Source organism: Mixophyes fleayi, chromosome 2 (genome assembly GCF_038048845.1).
Source record: "Mixophyes fleayi isolate aMixFle1 chromosome 2, aMixFle1.hap1, whole genome shotgun sequence".
Classification (NCBI taxonomy): domain Eukaryota; kingdom Metazoa; phylum Chordata; class Amphibia; order Anura; family Limnodynastidae; genus Mixophyes; species Mixophyes fleayi.
This window is the reverse complement of record NC_134403.1, coordinates 59974869-60001982: the sequence shown is the minus strand read 5'-3', so window position 1 is coordinate 60001982 and position 27114 is coordinate 59974869. Positions and strand designations below refer to the sequence as shown.

Below are 27114 nucleotides of genomic sequence, written 5' to 3'. Positions count from 1 at the left end.
GCTAGAAAACGCTGTTTTAACTAAAATCCCCTACCTAAATGAAGTGACATATAGTATACACATAAAGTATTCGTTTGTCAGCGTACTATTTACCTGTGGCCTCAATATTCAGCACAATTATTGGAAACAGACATCACCCCTCCCCTTCCGCGCAGTAGTACGGCTCAGGAGAGCGCCAAGCTGAGCTCCCTGCATCAGACTGCTGGGGGGTTTATACTGTTTATAGACCATGTTGTCCCGAAAGAAGAGGCCCGAAGATGTGCAGAGCGACCAGTGGGTGCTGATAGTGCCAGGTATCGTCATTGTTTGCTCTAAGTGATCCATAACAGCAGATAAAGTCCTGTTCCAGTAACTGTTATGTCTGTCACTTATACATATTTACAAGGTGCACATTGACTTCTCATATTGTATGGGCGCAATGTGAGTGTCACTACTTTGTTATTGATTGTAAATGAAGCCGAGATAGAGCCACTATTTTGTATAAATATTAGCAAGATGGAAACACAATGGAACGTATTAGTAGGGAAATAAGATCTTCAGTTCTCTAAACTTGTGTACATAGTGTGCATGTTACAGTGTCTCCTAACCCCCTTCATATATATTCATTTTGTGGTAAATGATTGCTATTGTATTAAAGAAAGCCTCATAGTGAATCAAATTATTATCCAATCACATTTTCTTCTTAAAGTAGGGCCAAAATGGAAGCGGGTAAAAGCCAGAAACTTATTAAAAGCATTGCCAGATGCAAATCATCATCATCAGTTATTTATATGACGCCACTAGAGAACTCATTCACATCAGTCCCTGCCCCATTGGATCTTGCAGTCTAAATTCCTTAACACACACTTTTGGAGTGTGGGAGGAAAGTGGAGCAAACCCATACAAACTTCTCACAGATAAGGCCATTGTCACGAGAATTGAACTCATGACCCCAGTACTGTGAGGCAGAAGTGCTAACCACTAGGCCACTGTTCTGCCCACATTCATTGAAAGAGCCGGAAATCAAATTAAATGAATTGCAGGAAAAATATTAAATGCCATGAAAAGCCGGAAATCATATTAAATAGAGATGAGCGCACTCGGATTTCGGATAGTGGCGCTATATAAATAAATGATGATGATGATGCTGTGCTGTGCTGTGTTCTGTTCTGCAGTATCAGTCCAGTGGTGCTGTGTGCTGTGTTCTGTCAATTTTGAGTTCAGTGGTGCTGCTGGGTCCTGTGCTGTGTCCTGTTCAGTCCAGTGGTGCTGTGTCCCGTGCTCTGTGCTTCTAAGGGCATAGTTATTTTATTTCCCCATTATTCCCAAGTGTTTTAAAAAATATAAAAAAATAATTAAAAAAAAAATTAATTACAACAAAATTTTCAAAACCAATCCTGCAGTATAAGCCCATTGGTACTGCAATATTACCAAGTTCACACATTCAGCAGTAAAAGTCCAGTGGTACTGCAATATTACAAAGTTCACACATTCTGCAGTATATCAGTCCAGTCCAGTGGTGCTGTGTCCTGTGCTCTGTCCTGCTGAGTTCAGTGGTGCTGCTGGCTCCTGTGCTGTGTCCTGTTCAGTCCAGTGGTGCTGTGTCCTGTGCTCTGTGCTTCAAAGGGCATAGTTATTTACCCATTATTCCCAAGTTTTTAAAAAAAAAAAAAAAAGTTATAAAAACACACTAAAAAAATAAATTAAAAAAAATAATAATTATAACTAAATTTGCAAAACCAATCCAGCAGTATAAGTCCATTGGTACTGTCTGCAATATTACCAAGTTCACACATTCTGCAGTATATTGTGCTACATATAATGGAAAACCAAAATTTGGAGTATAAAGTAGGGAAAGATCAAGACCCACTTCCTCCTAATGCTGAAGCTGCTGCCACTAGTCATGACATAGACGATGAAATGCCATCAACGTCGTCTGGCAAGCCCGATGCCCAATCTCCTAGTACAGGGCATGTAAAATCCAAAAAGCCCAAGTTCTCAAAAAATAGCAAAAAGAGAAACTTAAAATCATCTGAGGAGAAACGTAAAGTTGGCAATATGCCATTTACGACACGTAGTGGTAAGGAACGGCTTAGGCCCTGGCCCGTGTTCATGACTAGTGGTCCAGCTTCACCCAAGGATCTAAGCCCTCCTCCTCCCCCCCCCCTTACAAAAAATTGAAGAGAGTTATGCTGTCAGCAACAACAACAAAACAGCAAAGAACTCTGCCTTCTAAACAGATGGCATCACAAATCCCCAAGGCGAGTCCAAGGGTGTTGTTGGTTGTGAACCCTGACCTTCCCATCACTGTACGGGAAGAGGTGACTCCATCCAGCATTTGCAGCACGCCCTCTGCATATGCTGGAAGGATCACCCACAGTCCAGTTACAGATTTGGCTAATGAAGGTGTGAATGTTGTACACCGGGAGGAGGATGTTGATGATTATGATGCAGACAGATACCAAATTGCCTTTCTCAATTTCTATTTATATTCTAGATTATATAACGGCTGAATAGTTTTATATTTTACTCCAAGTGGAGAGGGGATCTGATGCAGACAGATACCAAACTGCCTTTGTCCATTTTTTTGTATATTTGAATTTCTAGTTCTACAGTCTATGCAGGCTGCTTTTTTATATTCAACTACAAGTGTAGGGGGGGGGGGGCATAGATAGCCACCAAAGTAACGTGGTCCATTTAATTTCACTTTCTAGCTCCACAGTCTGTGCAGCCTGCTTTTTTTATCTTCAAAGTATTTACAAGCCTTGCAATCTAAATTAACTTGAGGTAGTGACGTGGTAGAACTCCAAAAGGCAGTTTGGAAGCCCCTGTACAAACTGGCTCTATTTTACCTGAGTTGTCCCCCCTCCAGTGTGTACTCAGAAAGAGTTTTTAGTGCAGCGGGGAACCTAGTCAGTGAGCGGCAAAGGAGGTTGCTTCCTCACAACGTTGAAAAAATGATGTTTATAAAAATGAATAATCTATTCCTCAATGAAGTACAGCACTGCCCTCCAGATAGTACAGAGGGACCTGTGGTTGTGGAGTCCAGTGGGGACGAATTGATAATGTGTGAGGAGGAGAAAGTACACACTGTAGGGGGAGAGGAATCAGAGGTTGAGGATGAGGACAACATCTTTCCTCAGTAGAGCCTGTTTAGTTTGTACAGGGAGAGATGAATTTTTTTTTTGGTGTGGGGGCCCAAACAAACCAATCATTTCAGCCACAGTTGTTTGGTAGGCCCTGTCGCTGAAATGATTGGTTTGTTAAAGTGTGCATGTCCTATTTCAACAACATAAGGGTGGGTGGGAGGGCCCAAGGACAATTCCATCTTGCAACTATTTTTTTGGCATTATGTGACCATTCAACAGTCGTTTGCCATGTTCAAAAAGTAAAAGAAAATGCCAACAAATTCAATAAATTAAATCAAAAGTTAAATGCCCTGTCATTATTTAAAACAAGAGGTTTTGACGTGCTAGAATTAGTGTAGTGTTAAGATGTTATAAACACTACACTTGGAACTTGGAGGAGGTATTGTGGTCCCGGTATCAAATTGTGTACCGGGGCCACCCCACTACGCAGTCCAGAAACTTTTTTTTTTGAATTCAGACCCGTGGAGGGTTTTTTAATTATATTGTGGTGACCACTCCTCTAGCCAGTCCAGGTAAATTTTTTGGTGCGATTCAGACCAGTTGATGGTTTTCTTATTATATATATTGTGGTGACCACTCCTCTACGCAGTCCGGATACATTTATTGGTGCGAATCATACAAGTTCAGGGTTTTTAATTATATTGTGGTGACCCACTCCTCTACGCAGTCCAGGTACATTTTTTGGTGCGATTCAGACCAGTTGATGGTTTTCTTATTATATTGTGGTGACCACTCCTCTACGCAGTCCAGATACATTTATTGGTGCGAATCATACAAGTTCAGGGTTTTTAAATTATATTGTGGTGACCACTCCTCTATGCAGTCAAGGTACATTTTTTGGTGCGATTAAGACCAGTTGATGGTTTTCTTATTATATTGTGGTGACCCACTCCTCTACGCAGTCCAGGTACATTATTCGGTGCGATTCATACTAGTTGATGGTTTTCTTATTATATATATTGTGGTGACCACTCCTCTACGCAGTCCAGATACATTTATTGGTGCGAATCATACAAGTTCTGGGTTTTTAAATTCTATTGTGGTGACCACTCCTCTATGCAGTCCAGGTACATTTTTTAGTGCGATTAAGACCAGTTGATGGTTTTCTTATTATATTGTGGGGACCACTCCACTACGCAGTCCAGAAAGATACCTCGTTGCAACGTTTTGGACTAATAACTATATTGTGAGGTGTTCAGAATAGACTGTAAATTAGTGGAAATGCTTGTTATTGAATGTTATTTAGGTTAATAATAGCGTAGGAGTGAAAATAAGCCCAAAAACTTGATTTTTGAACTTTTTATGCTTTTTTCAAAAAAAATCCGAATCCAAAACCTTAAATCCGAACCAAAACCTTTCGGCAGGTGTTTTGCGAAACAAATCCGAACCCAAAACATCACGAAAATCCGGATCAAAAACACGAGACACCAAAAGTCGCCGGTGCACATCCCTAATATTAAATGCATTGTCGGAAGCAATGTAAAATGTATTGAAAAAGCATAGTAAATGTATTGCCTAAAAGCGGAAACTGTAGTAAACGTATTGAATGCTTGTGATCCTGTGTTTTTCCAAAATCTTATGTTCTTTTAAAATCCATCATCCAGCTTGTGTACAGATTATACAATTAATTTCACATTCAAAGGCCTGACTTCATTTTCTTTTAGTTTTCGTTAAGACCTTTATGGGGAAGATTCAATTTCCCACATTGTTCTTTAAAACAACGCGGGCCGCACACAATTATCACTACTATGGTAATTTGAACACTGATTTTTGCTTGCAGCTCCTTGAGCCGTTTTCAGAAATCCGCGTTAGAATTACTGTGGTAATGGTAATAATGCATGCCCTGCGTTGTTCTGAAGAATAATGCGGAGTATTGTATCTACCCCACGTATTATACTTCTGATTGTGAATTTAGTAAATCGATTTATATCCGTTGAATAAACCTTTATGTCAATTGATGTTGAACCATGCTGTCTGAGCCAGAATTTATCATCTTGTCTGATGTGATTCCAGCATATAGCCTGCTTTTCATTTGGAAGCAAAGTGTCAAAAGCATTTAAAATGTCTTGTTCCCTGTCAGTAACTTCAATTACCTTGTTGGAATTCAATTGTGGATAGTGTTCAAGTAGACATTCGAGGATACGTCTGTGATTTTTTTTTCCCCTGCTTTGTTTCATGTAAAAGAAAGGCTGCTGGTATCAGTGGTGATTCATCAAACATTAAATGATTAAATACAAGTGTGGTAACATGAAAACCACCTAAATTTAATGTCATATTGTAAGACAACAGGACAGGCAAATCCTTTTCTATTTGTATAATAGTTTGGAGTTCCTTCAAAATTTCTTTGGAACCCAGAACAACAAAAAATGATTGATGTAAAAATTATATCCCAGAGCGCTTCAATATATAATAGCAGCCCAAATAACATCAACAGGATACCACACTCCTAAGTACACATATAACAAAAGGATGGATCAACAGGCGCTAGAATATGTCATACAGAATACAATAGTCCAAATGATCATCAAAGTCCACAGCTGTGTTCCTGCTGTTGGATTACCGTGGGAGCTGCACATGTTGGAGTGTGGGATCAGGTTTTATTTTTTGAGTGGGATCTGTCCCGGCAAGAGGGACCTTGATAAGATTTGCTGTGGGAATTTGTCTAAAAGTGATGTCACAAGGCCTGTATTATTCGTGATTGGTGTAGGCTCAATACCATTGGGGGTTACCGTAACGCACAGTGATTGCATTTATTTTCACTGGAATTTGAGTCTTGGGTGATAATCCCCCCATGTGGTGAGGAATCCTATTGGATTTTACAGAGAACCTTGTGTTGTGACATACTTCACTATTATATACATTTCCTTTTCTTATCGGTCTTTACTGATGAATATTATACGGTGAAGAGAATTAAGAAGATATCCATGTGGACTTTGATGATCATTTGGACTATCGTATTCTGTATGACATTCTAGCGCCTGTTAATCAATCTTTTTGTTATAACAAAAAATCATTGTCTATGTCCATGTGTAAACACCGATTCAGGTAACCACATGCCAACCTTTTGATGGGTTTGTCCTTGACTTGTTTATTGTCATGTCGAGTGTGATAATTACGGGGAATTGCCATCATTTAAGCAACAAAGAGAAAGAAGTGTTGCATGGTTGTAGATCAATGCGTTGTCCTTCAGCCTCCTCAGTTAAAACCATTAGATGTAATGTATTAGGATCACCTGAAGCTTTCTTCCGTTAACCATACCTTTGCTAGTATCCATATTTCGGATCAACACAACAGTAGTGCCTAATTTTAAAGTAAGGTCATGTGGTGGCATCCCACTTAAAGTAATTGAATTAAGGAATTCTACAGGATAGCGAGATGACTCGACTGCATCATCTGAAACCACCCAGCAGGTGCACAGAAAAATTCATTATCTGTCACAGTTTCCAGACCACCCAGCAGGTGCACAGGTGTATTGGCAACTGTCACATTTTTCTGAGGACAATGATAATGCATTGTTGTAAATGACAGATGTTTTGCAAAATAACTCTGAAATGATGCATCCGATTACAACAGCAATATTTTTCTGCAGATCTACAGAACAAAATGTTTAATTTGCTGGGGGCAGCACAGTGGCCTAGTGGTTAGCACTTCTGCCTCACAGCACTGGGGTCATGAGTTCAATTCCCGACTATGGCCTTATCTGTGTGGAGTTTGCATGGGTTTCCTCCGGGTGCTCCAGTTTCCTCCCACACTCCAAAAACATACTGGCAGGTTAATTGGCCACTATCAAAATTGACTCTAGTCTCTACCTCTCTGTCTGTGTGTGAGTGTGTGTCTATATTAGGGTATTTAGACTGTAAGCTCCAATGGGGCGCTGCGGAATTAGTGGCGCTATATAAATATATGATGATGATGTGTATGATGTGCCCTGCTCAGACAACAGCATCATAGAAATAAGGCACTTCTAAGAGTCGTACTTATGCTATTATTATATGGATAATATTCAATCAGGACACAGAAAGAAGCTTTAGCTGTCTAATGGAACGGGTAGATAATCTTTAACAGAGCTGCAATGAAAATGACCATACTTGAACATTTCGATTGTTGGGTTTAATGGTCCTTTAAGTTGTTTGTGTTTGTTTTTTTGTCATGAAACATAGTGTAAATATGGCCAGGCCCAAACGTGCTTTTAGTCTGAGATATCATTGATTTGATGATTGATATTATTTAATTTAAACTTTCTCAAATTTGTGTCTATTTTCCAGAAACCCTAAAAGATGACGCCAAGAACCCAAGTGATAAAACCTTGTTTGCAAAGCTACGCAGTCCATTGACAGGTGCCGTGAGTTTCTTTCCTTTCTTGATATCCCTACAGTATATGATTTATTGTCTGTCACATTGTTAGCTATGACATAAGTGTAGTGATTGTCCCGGGTGTATATGGCCTAGCAGATTTAGTGTGAATATACATATATAGCTGTTACAGAGCAATATGCAGGGTTAGTTAGGCCATTTTAAACTTACCATTAATTGCTGCCTGTATGAGTAACAGGAGCTAAATCCAAAAGTATAAATCAGATGGCAGAGATTAAATAATATGTTATATTCTATTAACTTGAGAAACTCTGCTATTGCCTGTATGGGTTATTTGCCATCCCAGTAAACATAAAAAATATATTACTGTGCATTAAATATGGACGTTGCACTAACCATGCAACTGACAAGTTCAGATTTGTCTTGTAGTATCTATGTGTTCTTCTCAGTCTGGCTGCAGCTTCTGCATTGAGAACTAATGATACAAGGGACTAAGACAGTTTATCTAATACAGTTTATCAGTGAATAGTGGTAGTTTGATCAAGAGCTTGACAAATGGATAAGAAGTTAATTTTTTTACGTTTATTTCCTGTTTTATTCCTTTATTATTTTAAGGAAAGGTTTATTTTTTTCTTTTGGATATTATCTGAGGAGTTTGCTCTAGTGATAGAGAGTACACTCCGTTTAAGCAGCTACACTACACTGTCTGGTGAGAGCCAAACTGACAGTGATGAGGGTGTTTTTACAGTGCGACAGGCGGTTTAATGAAACCGCGGTCACACTGACAGCTCACCGACGTACCAGCGCTGCCTTCAGAGGTATAGTGTGCCGGTAAATCGGAGCATTGGCGGCCAGCATCTTGGGGGGCATACCAAGTTCCCCCTTCAGAAAAAGGTTGGGGGTAATCTTGTGGGAGCTGCAGAGTCTTCAGTCAGGAAGGACTGAACAAAAAGCAGAGGAACAAGATGACGTGGCTGATTAGAATATTTAAATACAGCCTTTGATTAAAATATTAAGAGCAGGAAACCTGGGGGACGGAGCTACAAATATAGAGCTCCCCCACCTCTTCTGGCATACTTGCACTCCTCCATCTGCGCGCCAAGAATTGCCCAGGAACACAACAGACTCTTCTCAGCCATAACATAGGGGACACTGCTGACTGACTCCTCTCCTGCCTATCAGAGTTAGCTGGAAGGCTAAGTGCCAATATTATATATCTTTATAATTATACAGCGGTAGGTCCTCCTTCTCTACGAGACGCCCGTCTGCAAAAGTTCCGGAAAAGACGGCATCCTGTCATCACCCCTTCTTGCGACAGCAGAAGTGAGGGGGGGCGATTGAGTCTGTTCAGGGAATAATAGATAGCATCCTTCAAAGACCTTTTGGATTTGCGGGATCATGACGAGAGTGTACATGAAGGACCTTTCAGGTCCAGCCCCACGTCGCTTCTTTGCAACATCTTTATCCTGCGATCCAGAAAGGAGACAGGCGATGCGGGTCTGTGTTGCTTCTCTTCTTTCTGCAGGAGTCATTTGCACGGTACCAGACAACCAAAAAAGACAAGGGTTCTATTCAAACCTGTTTCTGGTCCCGAAGCTGGATGGATCTTTCCGACCCATTTTAAATTTAAAGAGGTTAAATATACACCTAAGAGTGGACAAATTTCGCATCGGTAATCGGTAGACTGGAGGCAGACGAATTTTTAGCGTCCATAGATATAAAGGACTCATCTTCATGTCTCCATTTGGGAGGGCCACCAGTCTCTTCTCAGATTTACAGTGGGGTTAGCCCACTACCAACTCCGGGCACTGCCCTTCGGCCTTTTCACAGCGCCTTTCGTCTTTCCCGGTTTGTGACATTCCTCCAGGATGGCCTGGACGCAGGTCTCCGATTGGGCTCCTTAAAAGTACAAATATCAGCCCTTTCGGTTTTCTTTCAGCTTCGATTGGCGGACATGCCGGATATTAGGACCTTTCTACAGGGAGTTTTGCATATCCAGCCACCTTATGCATCGCCTATGGCACCATGAGATCTCAACCTGGTGCTTGATTATGCTTAAGGGTGCTCCTTTTGAACCATTACATTCAACAGATCTAAGGTTCTTAACGTGGAAAGTAGCGTTCCTTCATAAGTGTAAAAATCCTCCTTTTTTTTTTTTTTTTTCTTTACTGTTGATGAAGGACCAAGCACATCAATCGATGGTTTGATATGGAACGACCCTTCATTGCCTTTTTGGACACTCGACCCAAATGTTTAGACCCTTCCGATTTGGACATATAAATATATACATATATGTACATGTGGGGCCAAATCTGACAGAGACCCAAGCAGCTGGTTGGTCAGTGTATGACCAGCTCTAAACTAGAATAAAAATGTCATGTTTAGATGTCCCAGTCTTCTTCAAAATAATGTGAGAACTACGTGAGCTATTTTATTCTAGCCTACTACAACTTACTTGGTGTCTTGGGCTACAGTAAAATGGTTCCCAAAACTTCTTATGTATCTGTTAATTTGTATATAGCATTATTTATAGTTCTGGGTATCAAAATGCATTAATTTTTACAGCTAATATAACAACTTTTAATGTTTTAAAACAAGAAGAAGGCTGGTGCCTATTTTAAAGGAGAAATACATGCATGTTTAATTAATAGCCTCCCAATAAATTTGCAAAGGTTGTATTCATTTTTCTGCTCTCCCAAGATTTGTTCAAACAAGCGGTTCATCAAAATTTGTTCCCATCGTGTTCCATACAGAATACAACCAGAACAAAGTGCGCTACAAATCATAGCTCACATGTGCAGCTATATAAATTGTTGAACATAAAGTTAGTGTCAGTGTAACATAATAATGTTGTAATACATTGTTATGTAACATGGTGACCGGCTTTCTTGAAAGTTTTTAACTTTTTTTTTATTTTTTTTTTTAGTTTATTTGTAGTGTGGTCGTTTAATGTGGTATGACATCCATTCTTTTATCTTTATAGATAAAGGAGCCATGTTTTTATTTATCAACTCTGGAGGGCAGCTGTGTGAAGTGAAAGCTTTTCGTGAAGAATTTCGATCTTGGTTTATAGGTCAAACCGTTCAACAAGGTGAGAAGATTAAGTGGTTGTATCGTCCTAATTTGTGTCCAACCATCAATTTATTGTAAACTGTCACGTAAAACCCCTTTCTATTTCTAATACCCCATACCATTATATGTCAGTAATTTGTGTAATTCTCTGTATCCTGTACAATGCAAAGACTGAGTGTAATTTATAAAAACTGGCGCAAAGGAAAAAGGTAGTGTTGTCCATAGCAACTAATACTATTTTAGCTGCGATTTTATAGTGCAATTTAGAATATGAAAACAATCACCTGGTTAAGATGGACAATATCACCTTTTCTTTTATTTATAAACATCTCGTAATGTGCTTTCGGTGGGTAATATATCAAGGAAAATTCAATCTATTTTAGGCAGTTCTCAAAATGAGAGTGTAGCACCTGATGTTTTTTTTTAAAGGGATAAATCCAGCCAAAACTATAGAAAACAGAAAAACAGTTGTACTTGCCTTCAGTATGGCATTACCCTGGTACAGCGGATGCCCACTCTGAAGCCTCCGCCTATTGAGCACCATGAACCTCTCCTTATAACACTGACATTTTGTTAAACTAATAGATGTGTTGTTGATGCCATGAGCTTCCCATTCACATGAATACAAATGTCCATATGGGAGGGGCAGTGACAACAGCACTACCTGTTTGCATTCCATAAGAGTAGCAGAAAGGAAGATTTAGTGTTTGGAGCCTACCGGGGGATATGATGCATTGTGGTAATGCCACACTAAAGATAAATATATAATTGCAATTTCTTATATTAGTGATCTCCCAAAATAAAAAAATATTTTTTTTCTTTTGTGAGCAATTCTTTTTTGACGCTAGATATCATGTATAGCTTTTCCTGTTTTCTATTCTAGATGGGAGGTTACTGTATGCAACACCAGTGGATCCTCTGTTTTATGTGTTATACTATTTGGTGAAAGCTGACAAAGAGGTATAGTAGCTATACTGTGATGTATTACTATAGATAAAGACTTTACCAACCAGCACACGTATGCAAATACCAATAGGGAAACGCATTAATCTAACAGAGAAACAACAACCTGCTCTACCAGACGTCTTTCATTTCACAAACATTATTTGTATGTGTCTGCCAAAATATCTTTACACGCCTAAAGGAGGTGCACATAATTGCTGCATGATCAACCATCCTTCCAAAGTTATTTATTTCTTGCCGCATGAGGATATTACACAAACAACTCTAATTACTTAAACTAAAAATAATCTTGTTATGAAAAAATGGGTGGAGATTTTTTTAAAATCATCTCTTGCCCCATTTGTCACATGGGGACAGGTCCATTAATTTGGGAGTGATTTCTTTCCCACTTATCTGGCTGCCTGCAATGGTCGCTTGTAGTGAAAGTCTAAAGCCGAGACAGCTGTATTTTTTATAATTCTTTTCCTAACGGTTGTTTGGATTCTCCTGCAGACAAGTAGAGATGTTCAGATACTGTTTACATGCAGTATTTCTGTGGCTACTACTATTTGGGCAGGCTGAAGTAGTGTAAAGATACCGCAGAGCACTCTGTAAAAACAAACTCAGATTCTCCCATTGACTTCAACAATAGCAAATCATTTGTAATACTGATCAGTTGTATAGTGCACCTGCTGGAAATTAACAGGTATGCCCAGACCTATGCCACAGTATTCTATATAGAGCTCTGTGCATGTTATGTAATCCTTTGGCTACGTCCACCCCTCTCCACTGCATTGTAAACCTGTCATAATTGGGTTTAAACTGAGCAGAGAAAACCGCTTTTCTTGCTACAGTTCTAAACTGATGACATTAACAATAGTAATTAGCACATTATAAGTTGCTAACAAACAGAACATAATTACCCATACTAGGTATCCATATAAACGTTAGACGTCATAAAATGAATTTAGTAATATATTTGTGGGGTTAAACTAGCTATGACGACATGCATTCTTTTCCCTAGTTTTTCTACATTTTCCCTGTAATATAAAAATAAGGTGCTTATCCCAATACTCCTAAAAATTACAATTCGTCCTGAGAATAAATGTACTTTATTATACTACTATATAAAAGTAATGAAGGTGAATTACAGAGAAAATCTGAAAATAGTTTTTGTCAATATAGGACAATACAGAGAGAGGGTAGCTATGTGACGGAACATGGAAACCTGTATTTTTCAAATTTCTGCCCATTTCCCCTATACAAGTTCATCAAATAAAAATATTTTATATTCACTATGCTAGCTATGAAAAAGCCATACCAAAGTAACAAATTCATTTCTATAGAGTGAAAGATGAACCAATTATTCAATTCAAAATAGACGCACCTCAAAAATATAAAAATGTGAACTGGTCATGGGGAGTTTTGGCTCCTTCATCATTAATTCCCTAAGAAAATCTGCAAAATATTTTTCAGACAGATTGTATCCATTATTAATTGATCTTTTTTTTTGTTTTTTGTTTTCTCTAAGCAAGGAAAATTTCAGCCAGTGGAACAGATTGTGGTAGATGAAGAGTTTCCGTCCTGTAACTTGTTACTACAGTGTACAAAGGTTGTACAGTCACTTCATCACGTAACAGAAGAAAAAGGTGCTTTATCTAAGTCAAGAGATCATATCGCTGTGATAATGGCTTGCGTAGTCTTTCATGCTAAAGTTACGCATAATACAAAATTATACATATCAACTATTCATAAAATTGGTGGGAAATGTGGTTCCCTTTCATAGAACAATCATCACTGCTAAAATGGGAGGTGCCATCATTTTTTGTGTGTGTGTTTTTTGCATGCAGGGAAAATTCTGCCCCACTTTACATTTAACAAATACACTGGGCAGCTGTATTTTAGCACTGTTTTAGAGTTGAACTATGATGCGCCGACCACCCAACTCTAAACTTATTTGCACATTTTAGCCCCACCTCCTCGCATCACAACATGGTTTCCTGAAATTCCAAAAGTGCACCTTCTAGCTGAACTTACTCCTATCTCTAAATGAGGCCCATAGTGTTTAGTGTTCTTATGGTGTTCCTTCTCTGTGTAGTAGCCAGACTCTTTGTTTGTAGTACAATCTTATAACCTGTTGTAGTTGAAGATATTCATGTATGTATACTGTTCTTGAATGTTCCTAACTTCTATAAATTTTTAAAGCAGTTTGCTCATAGCCTTACACATAACAGACAAGTGTAGAATTTGCTTTGTGTTGAACTAGGCATATTTAGCATGGAAAATGCTTCTGGTTGCAGGATTTTTAAGTGCTTCATAAACCCTAATGACACAGACCCCTCATGGCTGTATGACATTTTTATTTCCATGTACCATCTTTTCTGGGGGTTTTTATGCAAGGGGAAAGGAGGAGAAACGTACACTGATCATTGAACACTGGAGTGACTGCATACACTGGTGCTTAGAGAGACGGGGAAGAAATGGATGAAAGTGGTATATGTTCTACTTTCCTTGTAATTGCTCCAACATCCTTCTCTGCAACACTTCTGTGTGCACAGACAGTGCATCATTCCATAGACATCAGTGCAAGTATGTGTCTATCCTCTGTTACCATATCAAAAAACAGAATGATAGTGGCCGGGAAATAAAGATGGCTGTATGCACATGACCTTCCACTACAATGGTGCCTATTATACATTTGGATGTAACCATTTATACTTCATCCAAAACTACAGATGTAGTTTTAGGTAAAGATCTTCACTATTGCAGTATGCTGTTCCTGTTGTAATCTTTATTTTATCTTTCTTCTTTTTTTTTCCTAGAAAATGACAGCAAAAAATTTTACAAGTACAGCAAAGACAAAACTCTAGCATGGCTAAAGAGAAAGGTGACTTTGCTTTGCCTTATACAGAAATCATCTGTTTGGCTTTGATAAATGCATATACCGTATATACTCGTGTATAAGCCGAGTTTTTCAGCACATTTTTGTATGCTGAAAAAGCCTCCTCGGCTTATACACGGGTGAACTAACCTGGTGTCCGGTCCCTGAGCTCTTATCTTCCGCAGTGGAATGCATGTGCGTTCCACTGACAGGAAGTTCGGCATTTGGGATGCAAAATATATGGAAGACATGTAGTGCATGTTAATTTAAGATAGACTAATGCAAACGAGACCATTCACAATTATCCTTGGAATGCCTGGTTTTCGGGAGTGTGAGTAAAACGAGAATGAATGGCACATAAACATTTAAAGTCCTCTAATCTGGACTTTAATAGACCTACAAAAGATCTGGGGAGCATATGCTGGCATTTTTGTTGCTGTGGTGTTATTTTCTCAAACTGAAAGGAAAATATGTAAAATGTGTAGTTGTCATTTTGCTGACTAGGATTCTCAGCCCAGGCACATCCTACTTTCAATGTAACTGTGCTGTCTTTTCCTATAAAGGAATGTAGCACATTTTGACTGAGGTGTAACGGTCAATACAGGTCATTTTGTAGGCTTGTCCTTATAGAGCCACTATCTGGTCACCCACTGAAGGAAACCGTCCAGAGACAGGAAAGATGTTATAAAGCGAATGAAGACAGAGAGATGCATAGTATTGCTTAAATTATCTTTTGATTTTTTTTATGTTAGGTTGTACACAATGATTTTATAATCATTTTTGAATGTTCCTTGTCATGTACTGTTATTTATGCTTTTGCTAAAAATGAATCCCTATAGAAATGTTATGACATCATTTTTTAAGACTGTGATTATCCTGAGTGTTTAAAACTGACTGAAAGTACAGTAATTAAACAGAAGTGAGCTTTTGAAAAAAAAAAAAAAATACCAGTAGCTGCTGCATTTCCCACCCTAGGCTTATACTCGAGTCAATAAGTTTTCCCAGTTTTTGGTGGTAAAATTAGGTGCCTCAGCTTATATTCGGGTCGACTTATACTCGAGTATATACGGTATCTACTTTTGTGAATATGCCTGAACTGTGAATATAGATTTACAGTGTGTAAAGGTCAAACCTGAATAATGTTCACAGTTTATTACTTTGCAGAGAAACTGTTTGAATGGGATTGCGACTGGTAACATATTTGTTGTCTTTTGCTTTTTCGTGTTTTAATGAGACATGAATTGCATTAAAGTGCTATAATATAAAATATATATATACAAGTTAACCCGTGCATGATACTCATGCATTCTAGTCAAATCAAGCTACTTAAGGTGTTAAAAAGGTTCTTGTCATGCATTTGGGGCTAGGCCAGGCCTCCTCAGGGGAAGAGCGTTACTTCCCGACGTAAGCGCCCTTTTTTAACGTGGTTTTGTCCACATGTCACCACCTCATCATTCTTCTCCACCTCATCCTTCATTTTCATCGCCACATCTATCCAGATGTCTATCCAGACACAGGGATCTCTCTCAGCGGTCCTGAGTATCACACTCCTCTCACTCTGTCACCCCCGGCAACCACCAACCACTCCCCACTGTTATCCCCGGCAACCACCAACCACTCCCAACTGTCACTTCTCCTTCAAGAAATATATATATATATATATATATATATATATATATATATATTTTATTTTTTTTAAATCTTTATAAACACTTTTAACAATTAACAAATTAAATTAACAAATTAAAAACATCTTAGTATACCAAATTTCAGCCCTTTCTGAATTTTTTTTCCACACACACTAAGAATTTAGTAGGTCAGTGTATAACTCCGCCCAGCAGGTGGCGCTGCAGCTTGGTTTTATTTTTTCCACACACAGACAGACTAACACACGCCACTAAGCATTTATATTATAGAAGATATATTATATTAAACCCTTCATCCTCCAAGTAGCTCCTAATAAATTGGTACAGGAATTAATAATAGTAACTACCATGTTACTTACTATTCACTGACCTTGCCTAAATTGTGGAGACCTATTATTGGGTCAAGGTTTTCCCTGGTAAAACAAAATATAATGACATGTATCCTATTTCTAGACCTCTGACTGCCTCAGACCATGAGTACAGTAGAATTAAAGAACAGTTCATGTTGTCTGTTTTGTTTGTTCCAACGAATGCCCATAAAATTTAAATATTTCTTCCAATTTAAACATAAGAATGTGTTTGGTCACTGAGGAGACCACCACCTCGGGTCATAAAGGGTTTTAAATACCCTTTGACACCCAGGAAATTGTTACCATAAAAGTATTGTTAATGTGACTTTATAAAAACATCTAAAATATGTATAAAGCAAGACTTTCATCAACTGGTTCCTTGTTCTGTGTATTGGTTCATGTGACAACACAATATTCACAATTCCTGTTTCTAAGTTAATGTTATTTTCTAAATGTTCATAGTCCTATCTCTCCCTCAATGAAACCAAACCCACTATTTAACATAACCACACCCACTTATTGCATGACCACTCCCTGCTTTTCATCCGCTCGCTTTCCAAGAAGCCGTATGCTCTTATGCTCTCCTTTCTGACTGGTGCAGCTATGACTTATTTATATATATATATATATATATGTATATATATTAAATGATTATACAACTACTTATAACATTTACTGAAATAATTACAAAAATTTTAAATAAAAATGCAAAAAATATATATTCCCTAACGTGCTGATGGTTTCCCATATAGGTGAAGGAATATGGATTTCCCCTACTCTCTAATTGTTGTTTTATAGAACACTGTACTTTTTCGTTAAGCTGTATTCTATTTAAGATTCTGTGCATGTATGTTTTTATAGGTTGATCAGACTGTTAAGGTCCTAAAAGACAGTGATGTGTGTGTTGGAGGCGGTGTCCAGTCTGCTAGCTTTATTCGGAGTAAAGAGGGATCGGACATTAAAGAAGGTAAAACTGCTGCACACGTGCCATAATATCCTTTAGAGTTAGACCATAGGTTGGTAATCTAGGACTCCAAATATGGTTTAACTACAAGTCACAGAAAGCCTTGAACAATCCTGTTCTAGACCAAGAGTAATGTATGACTGATGTGAATGAGTTCTCTGTACAGCGCTTCGGAATCAGTGGCGCTATATAAATAAATGATGATGATGTACATATACTCTCTATTCTTTTTGTGCTGCTTGTTTGTCACACTGCTTCAGGTTGCCCTTGTCCCATTGCCTGGACGGCAAAGCCAATGAACTGAGAGAATTGCTGAACAGGGTCTTGGCCAACTCAGTGGCCATACAACACGACACTATGATTGAGAGTTTGGCTATCTGACCCCAACTCCAAAAATAGATCACAAATTCCCCTCCCTTTCACTGGAAATCTCTTTGCCCTGCAATCAAAATAGGTGATTTCTCAAGCAATTGGGTCAGAGCAATTTTCTGCTATAGAACCAAGCTCATTGTTCTCCCACTCATAAGTACATGTATCACGGGCAAAAAATAAGTGGGAGGACGGTTTAGCAGATTTTGGGATGTTTGAGAAATCTCCTCCCTTTTTCTTTCTTCATTTCATGGAGATCAATGCACCCAGAGTGTGCTCACCAATTCTGCTTTTGTATTTAGTCTCTTCAAGATTTCCAAGTCACCGCTTTGATCCTGTTATCACAGCAATGCGCTGTTTTGTACTCAAATGTGTTTTAGGTGCCCAAGAGAAACGTCCTTTTGCCCTATATTGGACTTAAAAGCCCTCAATATTTTTCTCAAGCGGGTATACAATGCACCTTGGGTCTTTATGCGTTCATAGACCTATATCTCCATGTTCCCATTTTGGACGGGGCACCAGAGTTTTCTATGGTGGGATATTAATTTGGTTCTTTAATCGCTTCTAGATGAGTCTGGAATTTGACTTCCATATTGGTCTGGAGACTGTTCTTCCTTCCTTCTGTCGCATCTAATAGCTGTTGGTTCTTTTCAGTGGGCTAGGGCAGGGTAAGGTGGCCTCCTCTCAGTCCCAGCGTAGTCATAGGAGAAAAAGATTTATCTGTATTTTTTATTTTATTTTTTTTAAAAAAAATGCGTTTTCCATATTGACAAGTTCTAAAAATGTTCCCCTATGTGATTTATGAATTCATGTACATTTTTTTTTTTTTGTCTTGTATTCCTATTCTACTTTTTTTTTATTATTTATGTAACCCATTAAAAATCCAACTTACATTAATTCAACAAATCTTGGCTAAATCTATTCTCACTGGTCTGAATTCCTCAAAATTCTTATACTTGTTCATGTTATATTTACACAGCTCTCTCATACACCCTCTCCAAAAATGTCAGGTCATGTTTGAGTTGAACTATAGAAATTTTCTTGCTTAACACCTAACTGTGAATCCTATTGTCTATGGATTATACTTAGTGTGGTGGTACACCTGTGCTATTTTGATTTAAAGTTATATCCTGTTTTTGTTTTTTTACTACATGTTTAGTCTTAAGTTGCCAATCACAGGCTTTCCCACAGGTTTCTTCTGACCAAAATAAGTAGAAGGAAAAATGTCTGCTTGTATTCTTTTTTACTTTCCAGTTGCATTTACTTTGATTCACTACTTCAACAAATGTAAAAACACACTTAGCCATCATTTCTATTGATCTGTTATAATGTGAGCTTGTATTTCAATTTGAACAGAGGATTACATTCGTTACGCACATGGAATGATATCTGAGTACTTACCTGAAGATCTCCGTAAAGAGCTGTCCCGGTATTTAAAGTAAGACTATTAACATTTCTTTCCTACAAAAAATAGAACTCGAAAATATGTTTCCATTAACCACACTTCAAGAACAGTAATGTTTTTATTAAATAATAAGTTCCGTAAGATAATATGTTTATCTTGAACAATTCTACCAGTTCATTGTATATCACTCGGAGCTTCAGCTAAGGTTTCCCATATGACAGTATATTTTCTCTTTCACCAGTTCAAATGTCTCATCACTACATGTATTTAATATGCATTAATAAATAATACAAAAAAAAACATTGCTAAGTAAACTGTTGACTAGTGGTTGATTGATGGAACATGATCAACCCCAAGTCTGTGAAATCAGACTCTCTGTTACATTTGCTAATTTGCAAATCTTCCCTGCACAATAGCAGCTTGATAGTAGGTGAGATTTTCTAAACTACAAACATTATCTAATGTAGTTGCATTTAAATAAACATAATAATTTGTTAATTTTGCCTAACAAAAATGTACAAATCTGGAAATGGGAATATTGTCGGTTTTATTTATTTTTACCTTCTAGTCTGCCGGATGTCACCAGCCCAACCCCAGAGCCTCCTACAAAGGTAATCTACAGTATAAATGCGTGCATACAGCACTTGTACGCCCTGCATCGGCTAAATCATTTCCAATCATCAAACTATCCATTTCCTTTGTTCTGCAGTAAGGATAGCACTATGCTGGATTTAGCACAGGCTATACATAGTTGGTCAGAGCTGTTTGATTCTCCTTCCAGTAACATTAATATTACTATTGGTTTAGTTTGTACTGTAGCTGCTGGGGGAGAATAACTTAATAAAAATGATATAAATAATGCTTTTATGGATTGCTGCCCTTTTTTTGTTTGTTAAATTATGGATTGCTGACCCTGTTTGGGGAAGATATGATAGCAGGTTGTGTTATTGAGTATATTCTAAATTTGCAGAAAAGGAAAATTTCTGACAAGCCTGTGGAAGCTGAAGAGGACTACACAAAATATAATTCCAGTGCACTGAAAAAGGTGGGCCTTTTATTTTACATAACCATGCCAGTTCCTTTCTTAATACCATTAAATGTTGGTGGCATGTGTCTGATGCGTCCAGATGGAGGTGGTAGTATTGCACACATCAACACGCTATTGCGTAGTGTTAAATGAAGATGTCATGCCATAGTTCTTCACATATAGTACAGCACCTGTCAGCAGAGCACAATGCTTTACCTGAGCAGTGCAGTTTCTATCTGTACCTGTAGGTGACCTCAGTGTAGCTGTAATAACTTAATTCTGTATGTGATTCTTACTGCTTATGTTTTGTGTCCTGTCTGTGCTTGAACTTGGCTTACATAAATGCCCTACTAATGCTAATGCAGTGCTTTTGCTTTTGTTTGGAAATTGTGTAAAAGTTTATATTCATATTGTTCATTTATACTCCTATTGAACCGCAAAATGACCATAGAAACGTATCATTTAAAGTTTAGCATTGATCAGAAGACCTCTTTATAGTGTCTGTAGCATATGGACAAATCCAATCCCACTGCTCCTCTAGCATGGATAGCATTTATTTTAATCAGATTATTGAATTGAACTAAACTGCCGCAGAGAGCAAAGAACTATTTAGAACTGATTGCCTGAATGTATACAGTTATAGCCAAAAGTTATGAGAATGACACACACATTATTTTTCGCAAAGTCTGCTGACTCAGTTTTTATGATGGCAATTTGTATATACTCCAGAATGTCATGGAGACTGATCAGATGAATTGCAATTAATTTCAAAGTCCCTCTTTGCCATGACCATGAACTTTATCCCAAAACACTTCATTTCAGCCCTGCCACAAAAGGATCAGCTGACATCAGGTCAGTGATTCTTTCATTAACACAGCTGAGTATTGACGAGGACAATGCTGGAGATCACTCTGTCATGCTGATTGAGTTGTAATCATTGTTCTTCCTCTGTTAACCATGGTTACCTGCAAGGTAACATGTACAGTCATCAAGGCAAGGATAATGCTGCTAGTAAGATTGCACCTAAATCAACCATTTATCGAATCTTCAAGGAGAGGTTTAATAGTTGTGAAGAAGGCTTCAGGGCACCCAAGAATGTCCAGCAAGCGCCAGGACTGTCTCCTGAAGTTGATTCAGCTGCGTGATCGGAGCACCACCAGTGCAGAGCTTGCTCAGTAAACAGGTCTGAGGGCATCTGCACGCACAATGAGGCCGAAACTTTTGGAGGATGGTCTGGGGTCAAGAAGACCAGCAAAGAAGCCACTTCTCTCCAGGAAAAACATCAGGGACAGACTGATATTTTGCAAAAGGTACAGGAATTGGACTGCTGAAGACTGGGGTAAAGTCATTTTCTCTGATGAATCCCCTTCCAGATTGTTTGGGGCATCTGAAGAAACACTTGTCCGGAGAAGGAAAGGTGAGCGCTACCATCAGTCCTGTGTTGTGCCAACAGTAAAGCATCCTGAGACCATTCATGTGTGAGGTTGCTTCTCAGCCAATTGAGTGGGCTCACTCACAATTGTGCCTAAGAACACAGCCATGAATAACGAATGGTACCAAAACATCCTCCAAGAGCAACTTCTCCCAACCATCCAAGAACAGTTTGGTGATGAACAGTGCCTTTTCCAGCATGATGGAACACCTTCCCATAAGGCAAAAGTGATAACTAAGTGGCTTTGGGATCAAAACATAGAAATTTTGGGTCCATGGCCAGTATACTTCAGTATACCATAGCAACATCTGACAAAAAGGTCTAAAAACACTGAAGCAGCAAACTTTGTGAAAACCAATACTTGTGTCACTCTCAAAACTTTTGTCCATGACTGTACATCCCACACACAGCTTTGTGTAACACTGCAATTATGCAGAAACCCCGGTTGTCATCTTACCAGGGTTTCCTGTGAGTGCAGAAGTGGTCGCTGTTGCAACAATACACTGTGTGAGATATATAAATGCTGTGTGGGATATATAAATGCTGGGAAACAGTTATAATTGTTCCCAGATGAAGCACTGCAGAGTGGACATACTGCTTCAATTACAGGGGCAATTCTGGAGGAAGGGCAGTATACAGAAGGTAGCCTAGTCTCTATGGCAATGTCCGGGATTTGTCCAGGCCTGCAACCAGAGAAGGTATTGGAGTAAAATTTCAGTCCACAGTTATATTGAAACCACTCCCAAGACATCTAGTAGCATGTGTGCACTGAGGAAAGATGATGACAAACAAATCTCAGGGGATTATAGATAAATATATTGCCAAAGCTTGCCAAGAGGAGAGGTGTAGATATATTTTGTCATAAGTTTTATCAAACAAAGTCCTGAGAATGCAATGTAAGTGCGTAGACTAAACAGTATGGTCTTTTCATTTCTTGCACTATAAATGAACTGCTCTTACAGAACTTGTTGTCTATGGCTTCTAATGCCCTGTGTATTGTACTCTCCTTTTATAGCTTTTTTTTTTTTTCAATTTGTGTTTATTACATTGGTTGACACTCTAGAACAGTAATGCTTAGTATGCGGCCCACTGGGCCTTCACCTGCGGCCCACTGGGCCTTCACCTGCGGCCCCCAGCTCCTTCCTGCTTTAATGTCAGATTTGTTTGTTATAGCTTGTAATACTTGTTTACAATACTTACTGATGTTACTAGATGGGTGTCTCTGATTAAATGTATTAAACAAAACCGCTAATATGTTTTTTTTAAAATATAAATATTGTGTTTTCTTCTAGTACTCTGATCATTGTATTTCTCTGTCATTCCACTTGCAGACTAATAGCAAGATGACGGCAGCTCAGAAATCTTTGGCTAAAGTGGACAAAAGTGGGATGAAGAACATATCCTCTTTTTTTAGTCCAAAAGGCAAGGCTGCAAAATAATGTGGGAGGGTTGAAACTTTATTAAAAAAAAAAAAGTTAAATGTTTTATTTAATAAAAGGTGTTTTTTCTTTAACTGCTGTTTACTTGTTTGAATGTTTTACATGTTTAGTTGTGTAACTTGTTGTGTGTACCTAGCCTATTGTCGGGCCAATCGCCCAATAAACGACCGTTCGGCCAGATATCGCAGTAGTATGTATAATTACACGATGAATGAGTCATTCCAAAGTACTGATCGTCTTTTCATTTGATTGCTCGTCCTGTTTAAAAATCTTGTTCCAGACGCCTTCCAATCCTGCAGTGTGTATGCACTCACGATCTCCATAGAGTTTAGAGTCATGGGGCCTGATTCATTAAGGATCTTAACTTAAGAAACTTCCTATTTAAGTCTCCTGGACAAAACCATGTTACAATGCAAGGGGTGCAAATTAGTATTCTGTTTTGCACATAAGTTAAATACTGACTGTTTTTTTCATGTAGCACACAAATACTTGATAGCTTATTTGTACACTGAAATTTAAAGTTGATATTTGTGTGCTACGTGAAAAAACAGTCAGTATTTAACTTATGTGCAAAACAGAATACTAATTTGCACCCCTTGCATTGTAACATGGTTTTGTCCAGGAGACTGAATATAAGAAGTTTCTTAAGTTAAGATCCTTAATGAATCGGGCCCATGATCTTTTCAGCCGATGCCGGCAGCAGTGAATATCAGCTGGTGTCCCTGAGAATAAATGTAGAGAGTACTGTAGGTGGAATAATTCATCTGTTCGTTCTGAGACTGAATAGGAGTATGACAGAAATTAATAATTATTGTGCTGTCATTCTCAAAACGACTGACCACAGGACCAGATGAAGAACACAGATCTGAAGGTAAATTGTATATAGTGTGTACACATGTATCAGCAAACTGATTGGAACTTCAATAGTGTTAACAAATTGATTAAAAGTTTTTGTAGTGTGTACCTAGCCTTACGAAGATACAGTTTGCTATCTCCACACAGTGGTCAGATCAGACTGAAAAGCAGCAGAGTATGATGATTAAAACTGTAAATGTAAAATATATGTATAATACCGTACATGTGAGCTTGCTACTAGCTGGCACCTTAATCTGGTGCTGTGAACTGTCTTGCTTCTGCACCCATGCAATTCGGCTTCACGTGGCTTCCTTGGAAGGGCTGTAGACTTTCACAGATCTGCTTCCTTATGTAAACTGGACTCACTATTGTCATGTTGTGTATCCATGGATATGTATGTAGGAGCCATAGGACTTATGATGTTGATACTATTCAATTTTGTCCACTTTTGTGCACACTACTATGGGAGCTATATGGGCCGGCCACATGGTTTTCTGGGCACTCCCCCCACTGTTCACTTGCCCTTGAGTCAACCTATATTTTGGACAGTGCACTCCACTTGTAATCATTAAATGCCTTTTAAGTAGGCAGGGGCGCACACAGGGGGGTTTTCTGGGTCTCCAGAAACCCCTCCCCTCCGCTAACGAAGTACCCCTACATACGGCACTGTGCTATACAGCAGCCGCGGCGCTGTCAAAGAAGCGTCCGCGGCGGTGCTGTATTGTATACAGCACCGCCGCGGATGCTTCTTTGACAGCGCCGCGGCTGCTGTATAGCACAGTGCTGCCGAAATGGAGCTGCTGCACCCCTGGTAGGCCCGTTCTGCTAGTGCAATTAGTCTTCGTCACACCATTCATATTTGCTCTTCTCCCTCACTGCCCTCTCATCGTTATTATTTTTTTTTTATATCTGTCAATCTATTGTCCACCGATAATGAGGCTGGGTACATACTACAGAAATGTTCTCCCGATGTGTTATTTATAACGATTTTACCATCTGCATGCTGATTCATGTGTACACACTATATATGTTTTACAATATTTACCTTCAGATCTGTGATCTTCATCTGTCGTAACTATTGGTTGAAAAGATCGTGACCTTGTAAACTTTATGGAGATCCTGATCGTGAGGTCATAGACATGGACACTGCAGAATTAGAACAACATTGTTCCATCTTTGAACGAGATTTTTAGTGCGATTTAAAAATCAAATGAAACGATACGGTGCTTTGGAACAATAATCGCCCATCGTTGCAGTGTACACACTAATGCGATATCGGGCCAAACAGTCATTTATCGGTTGATTGGCCCGGTGATCGAATGAAAATCCTGTTGTATGTACCCAGGCTTACACTATAGTTCTGCTTAACACAATCCTGAGGATGGAGAGGGCTATTTGTAGAGGCAAGAGAAACTTACATTTTTGCTTTATACACTGTTGACACTTACAGGTAACCCCACATGTTACACTGACCATATTGACTTAAGGGAAAGGGATTTAGTAAACAAAAAATAATCTGTATGTGTTCCACCCTACTTGTACTGAAAATACACTTGAGTATTGTTAACGCATTTAAATCAATCAATGGATCGTTGTGATTTTGGTTTCTAAGTTACAGGCAGGTTGTAAAATGTTTGTACAAGCTCCTAAGGATGATCATTTCCATGTCATCATTGCTTTGATTTGGCTACATATATGAAAACCAACAAAAAGTGCCCTCTTATTTTCTTTATAGCTTGAGACCCATTGATAATCTAGGTTAAGTTTATTAGTCTATTGGTGCATTGATCTGGATACATCACATATGGTGGTGTTTGTTTTGCTTGGTTCTACTATCCAGCATTAGATGTGAAAGCTCTTGAAAGAATGGACATGGTTCCATGACCTCACCGAAAAGGTCATAAGACCAGCAGGGAGCAGATGCTGAGGCCACCAGCGCCCATGAACTTGCTAAATGTTTTCTACCCAGAGCAATATTTACAATTAAAAATATTACCTCAACTGCATTGTTAATGATGTGTGAAACTTATAGGATCTTTCATGGGAATTATTGTATTTCCCTGGAAGCTCACAGCCAATTATCACCTGCTGCAGTAAAAGAACAGGTGTGCAAAGTAAATAATAGTTGACACCTCCTGCTAAGCAAGACAGATACACCAAGAGCATGTTATGTTCACAAATACCTAGTTCATTCATATATTGCAGTTGCACACTAATTCTGCTGTGTTATAAGGTGGTCTCCTGTATTTACATGTCAGACATTTGAAAATAAACTAATGTGCATGGTGTTTTAAGGTTAAATTGTATGTTATAGGCCGTGGTGTCTGATATGACATGAAACAGACCCCACATAAATATTTGCCTTTTAAACTTAAATGGTCTTTTGGGCATTTTTGTACAAATGGTTGTCTGGCAGTCAACCCTCCTGGAAAGCAATGCTGGTGATAATTTACATCTGTTTAAGTGGAAGCAGTACATTAAAGGCCAATTCCACCCAAAAACAAATTCTCTGCATATATTTTTCCCCAGTTAGGAGCACTGTGGTGGTCCCATGCTAATCTAACATGCCCCCCCCTCTTCCCCCAATCTGGAATACTCATCCATGCAACCAGTGTAGTTGCATGTTATTGCCCGTTGTCAACCATCAGTCAGGGTGGAGTAAATCGTCATAAGTATATCCAGTCTGCACTGTTTTGGTTGGCCTTGCAATGGAAATAAATATAAGTGCCGGATAAATAAATGTTAGTGCTGTAGAGGTGAGAGATCCTTGACTGTAGGTTGGGGACAGGTGTCGCTTAAATTGTGTGGAATTAGTCTTTGAATTGAAACTATCATCACAATTGTAACAATTGGTTGGAGACGCACAGTTCTCTAAATTACTCTTCTTTTTAAGTTTGATTAAATGTCCCTTATTTGAGAATCTGAAGTCGATCAATCTAGCTTTACAGTATGTGGCTCAAAAGTAGGTGTTTATTGCTAATTAGATGATCGTGTTATCTCTACATCCTAGATAGCATGAGCCAGCTAAGCAATCACCAATTGAGATCCAGTTAAAGCCCAAGGGTCTTGTGCAGACATATTGACTACACAAATCTATATATGGACTGTTTATTTCTAGTAAAAAGAAAGCTCTCCTACGCTCCATCAGTATTTAATATGTGGATGATCTGTTTTCTACATTCCAGAACATGGACCTCCTTGCTCTTGTAGGACATTTACATTAGGAATTCATTACTAGTTAAAAAAATAATTATATTGTTGCAATCTGTAGAGAGAGCTTAAAACAGTAC

General features: G+C 38.6%; 1 protein-coding gene across 2 annotated transcripts; it reads left to right on the top strand.

Annotated features, from left to right (window-relative positions):
* The first annotated feature begins 58 nt into the window (after positions 1-58).
* On the top strand, positions 59-23043 carry RNASEH2B (ribonuclease H2 subunit B). Of its 2 annotated transcripts, XM_075199074.1 has the most exons (11): positions 91-293; positions 7394-7465; positions 10426-10533; positions 11398-11474; positions 12988-13105; positions 14279-14343; positions 17195-17300; positions 19023-19104; positions 19640-19682; positions 20042-20116; positions 22862-23043. In XM_075199074.1, exons 1-11 carry the CDS (start codon positions 230-232, stop codon positions 22967-22969), a joined length of 918 nt encoding a protein of 305 aa, XP_075055175.1. In that variant the 5' UTR covers positions 91-229; the 3' UTR covers positions 22970-23043. The 2 variants fall into 2 exon arrangements, with proteins under 2 accessions (XP_075055176.1, XP_075055175.1); XM_075199075.1 differs by lacking the exon at positions 20042-20116 and having other exon boundaries at positions 59-293.
* Positions 23044-27114: the final 4071 nt, after the last annotated feature.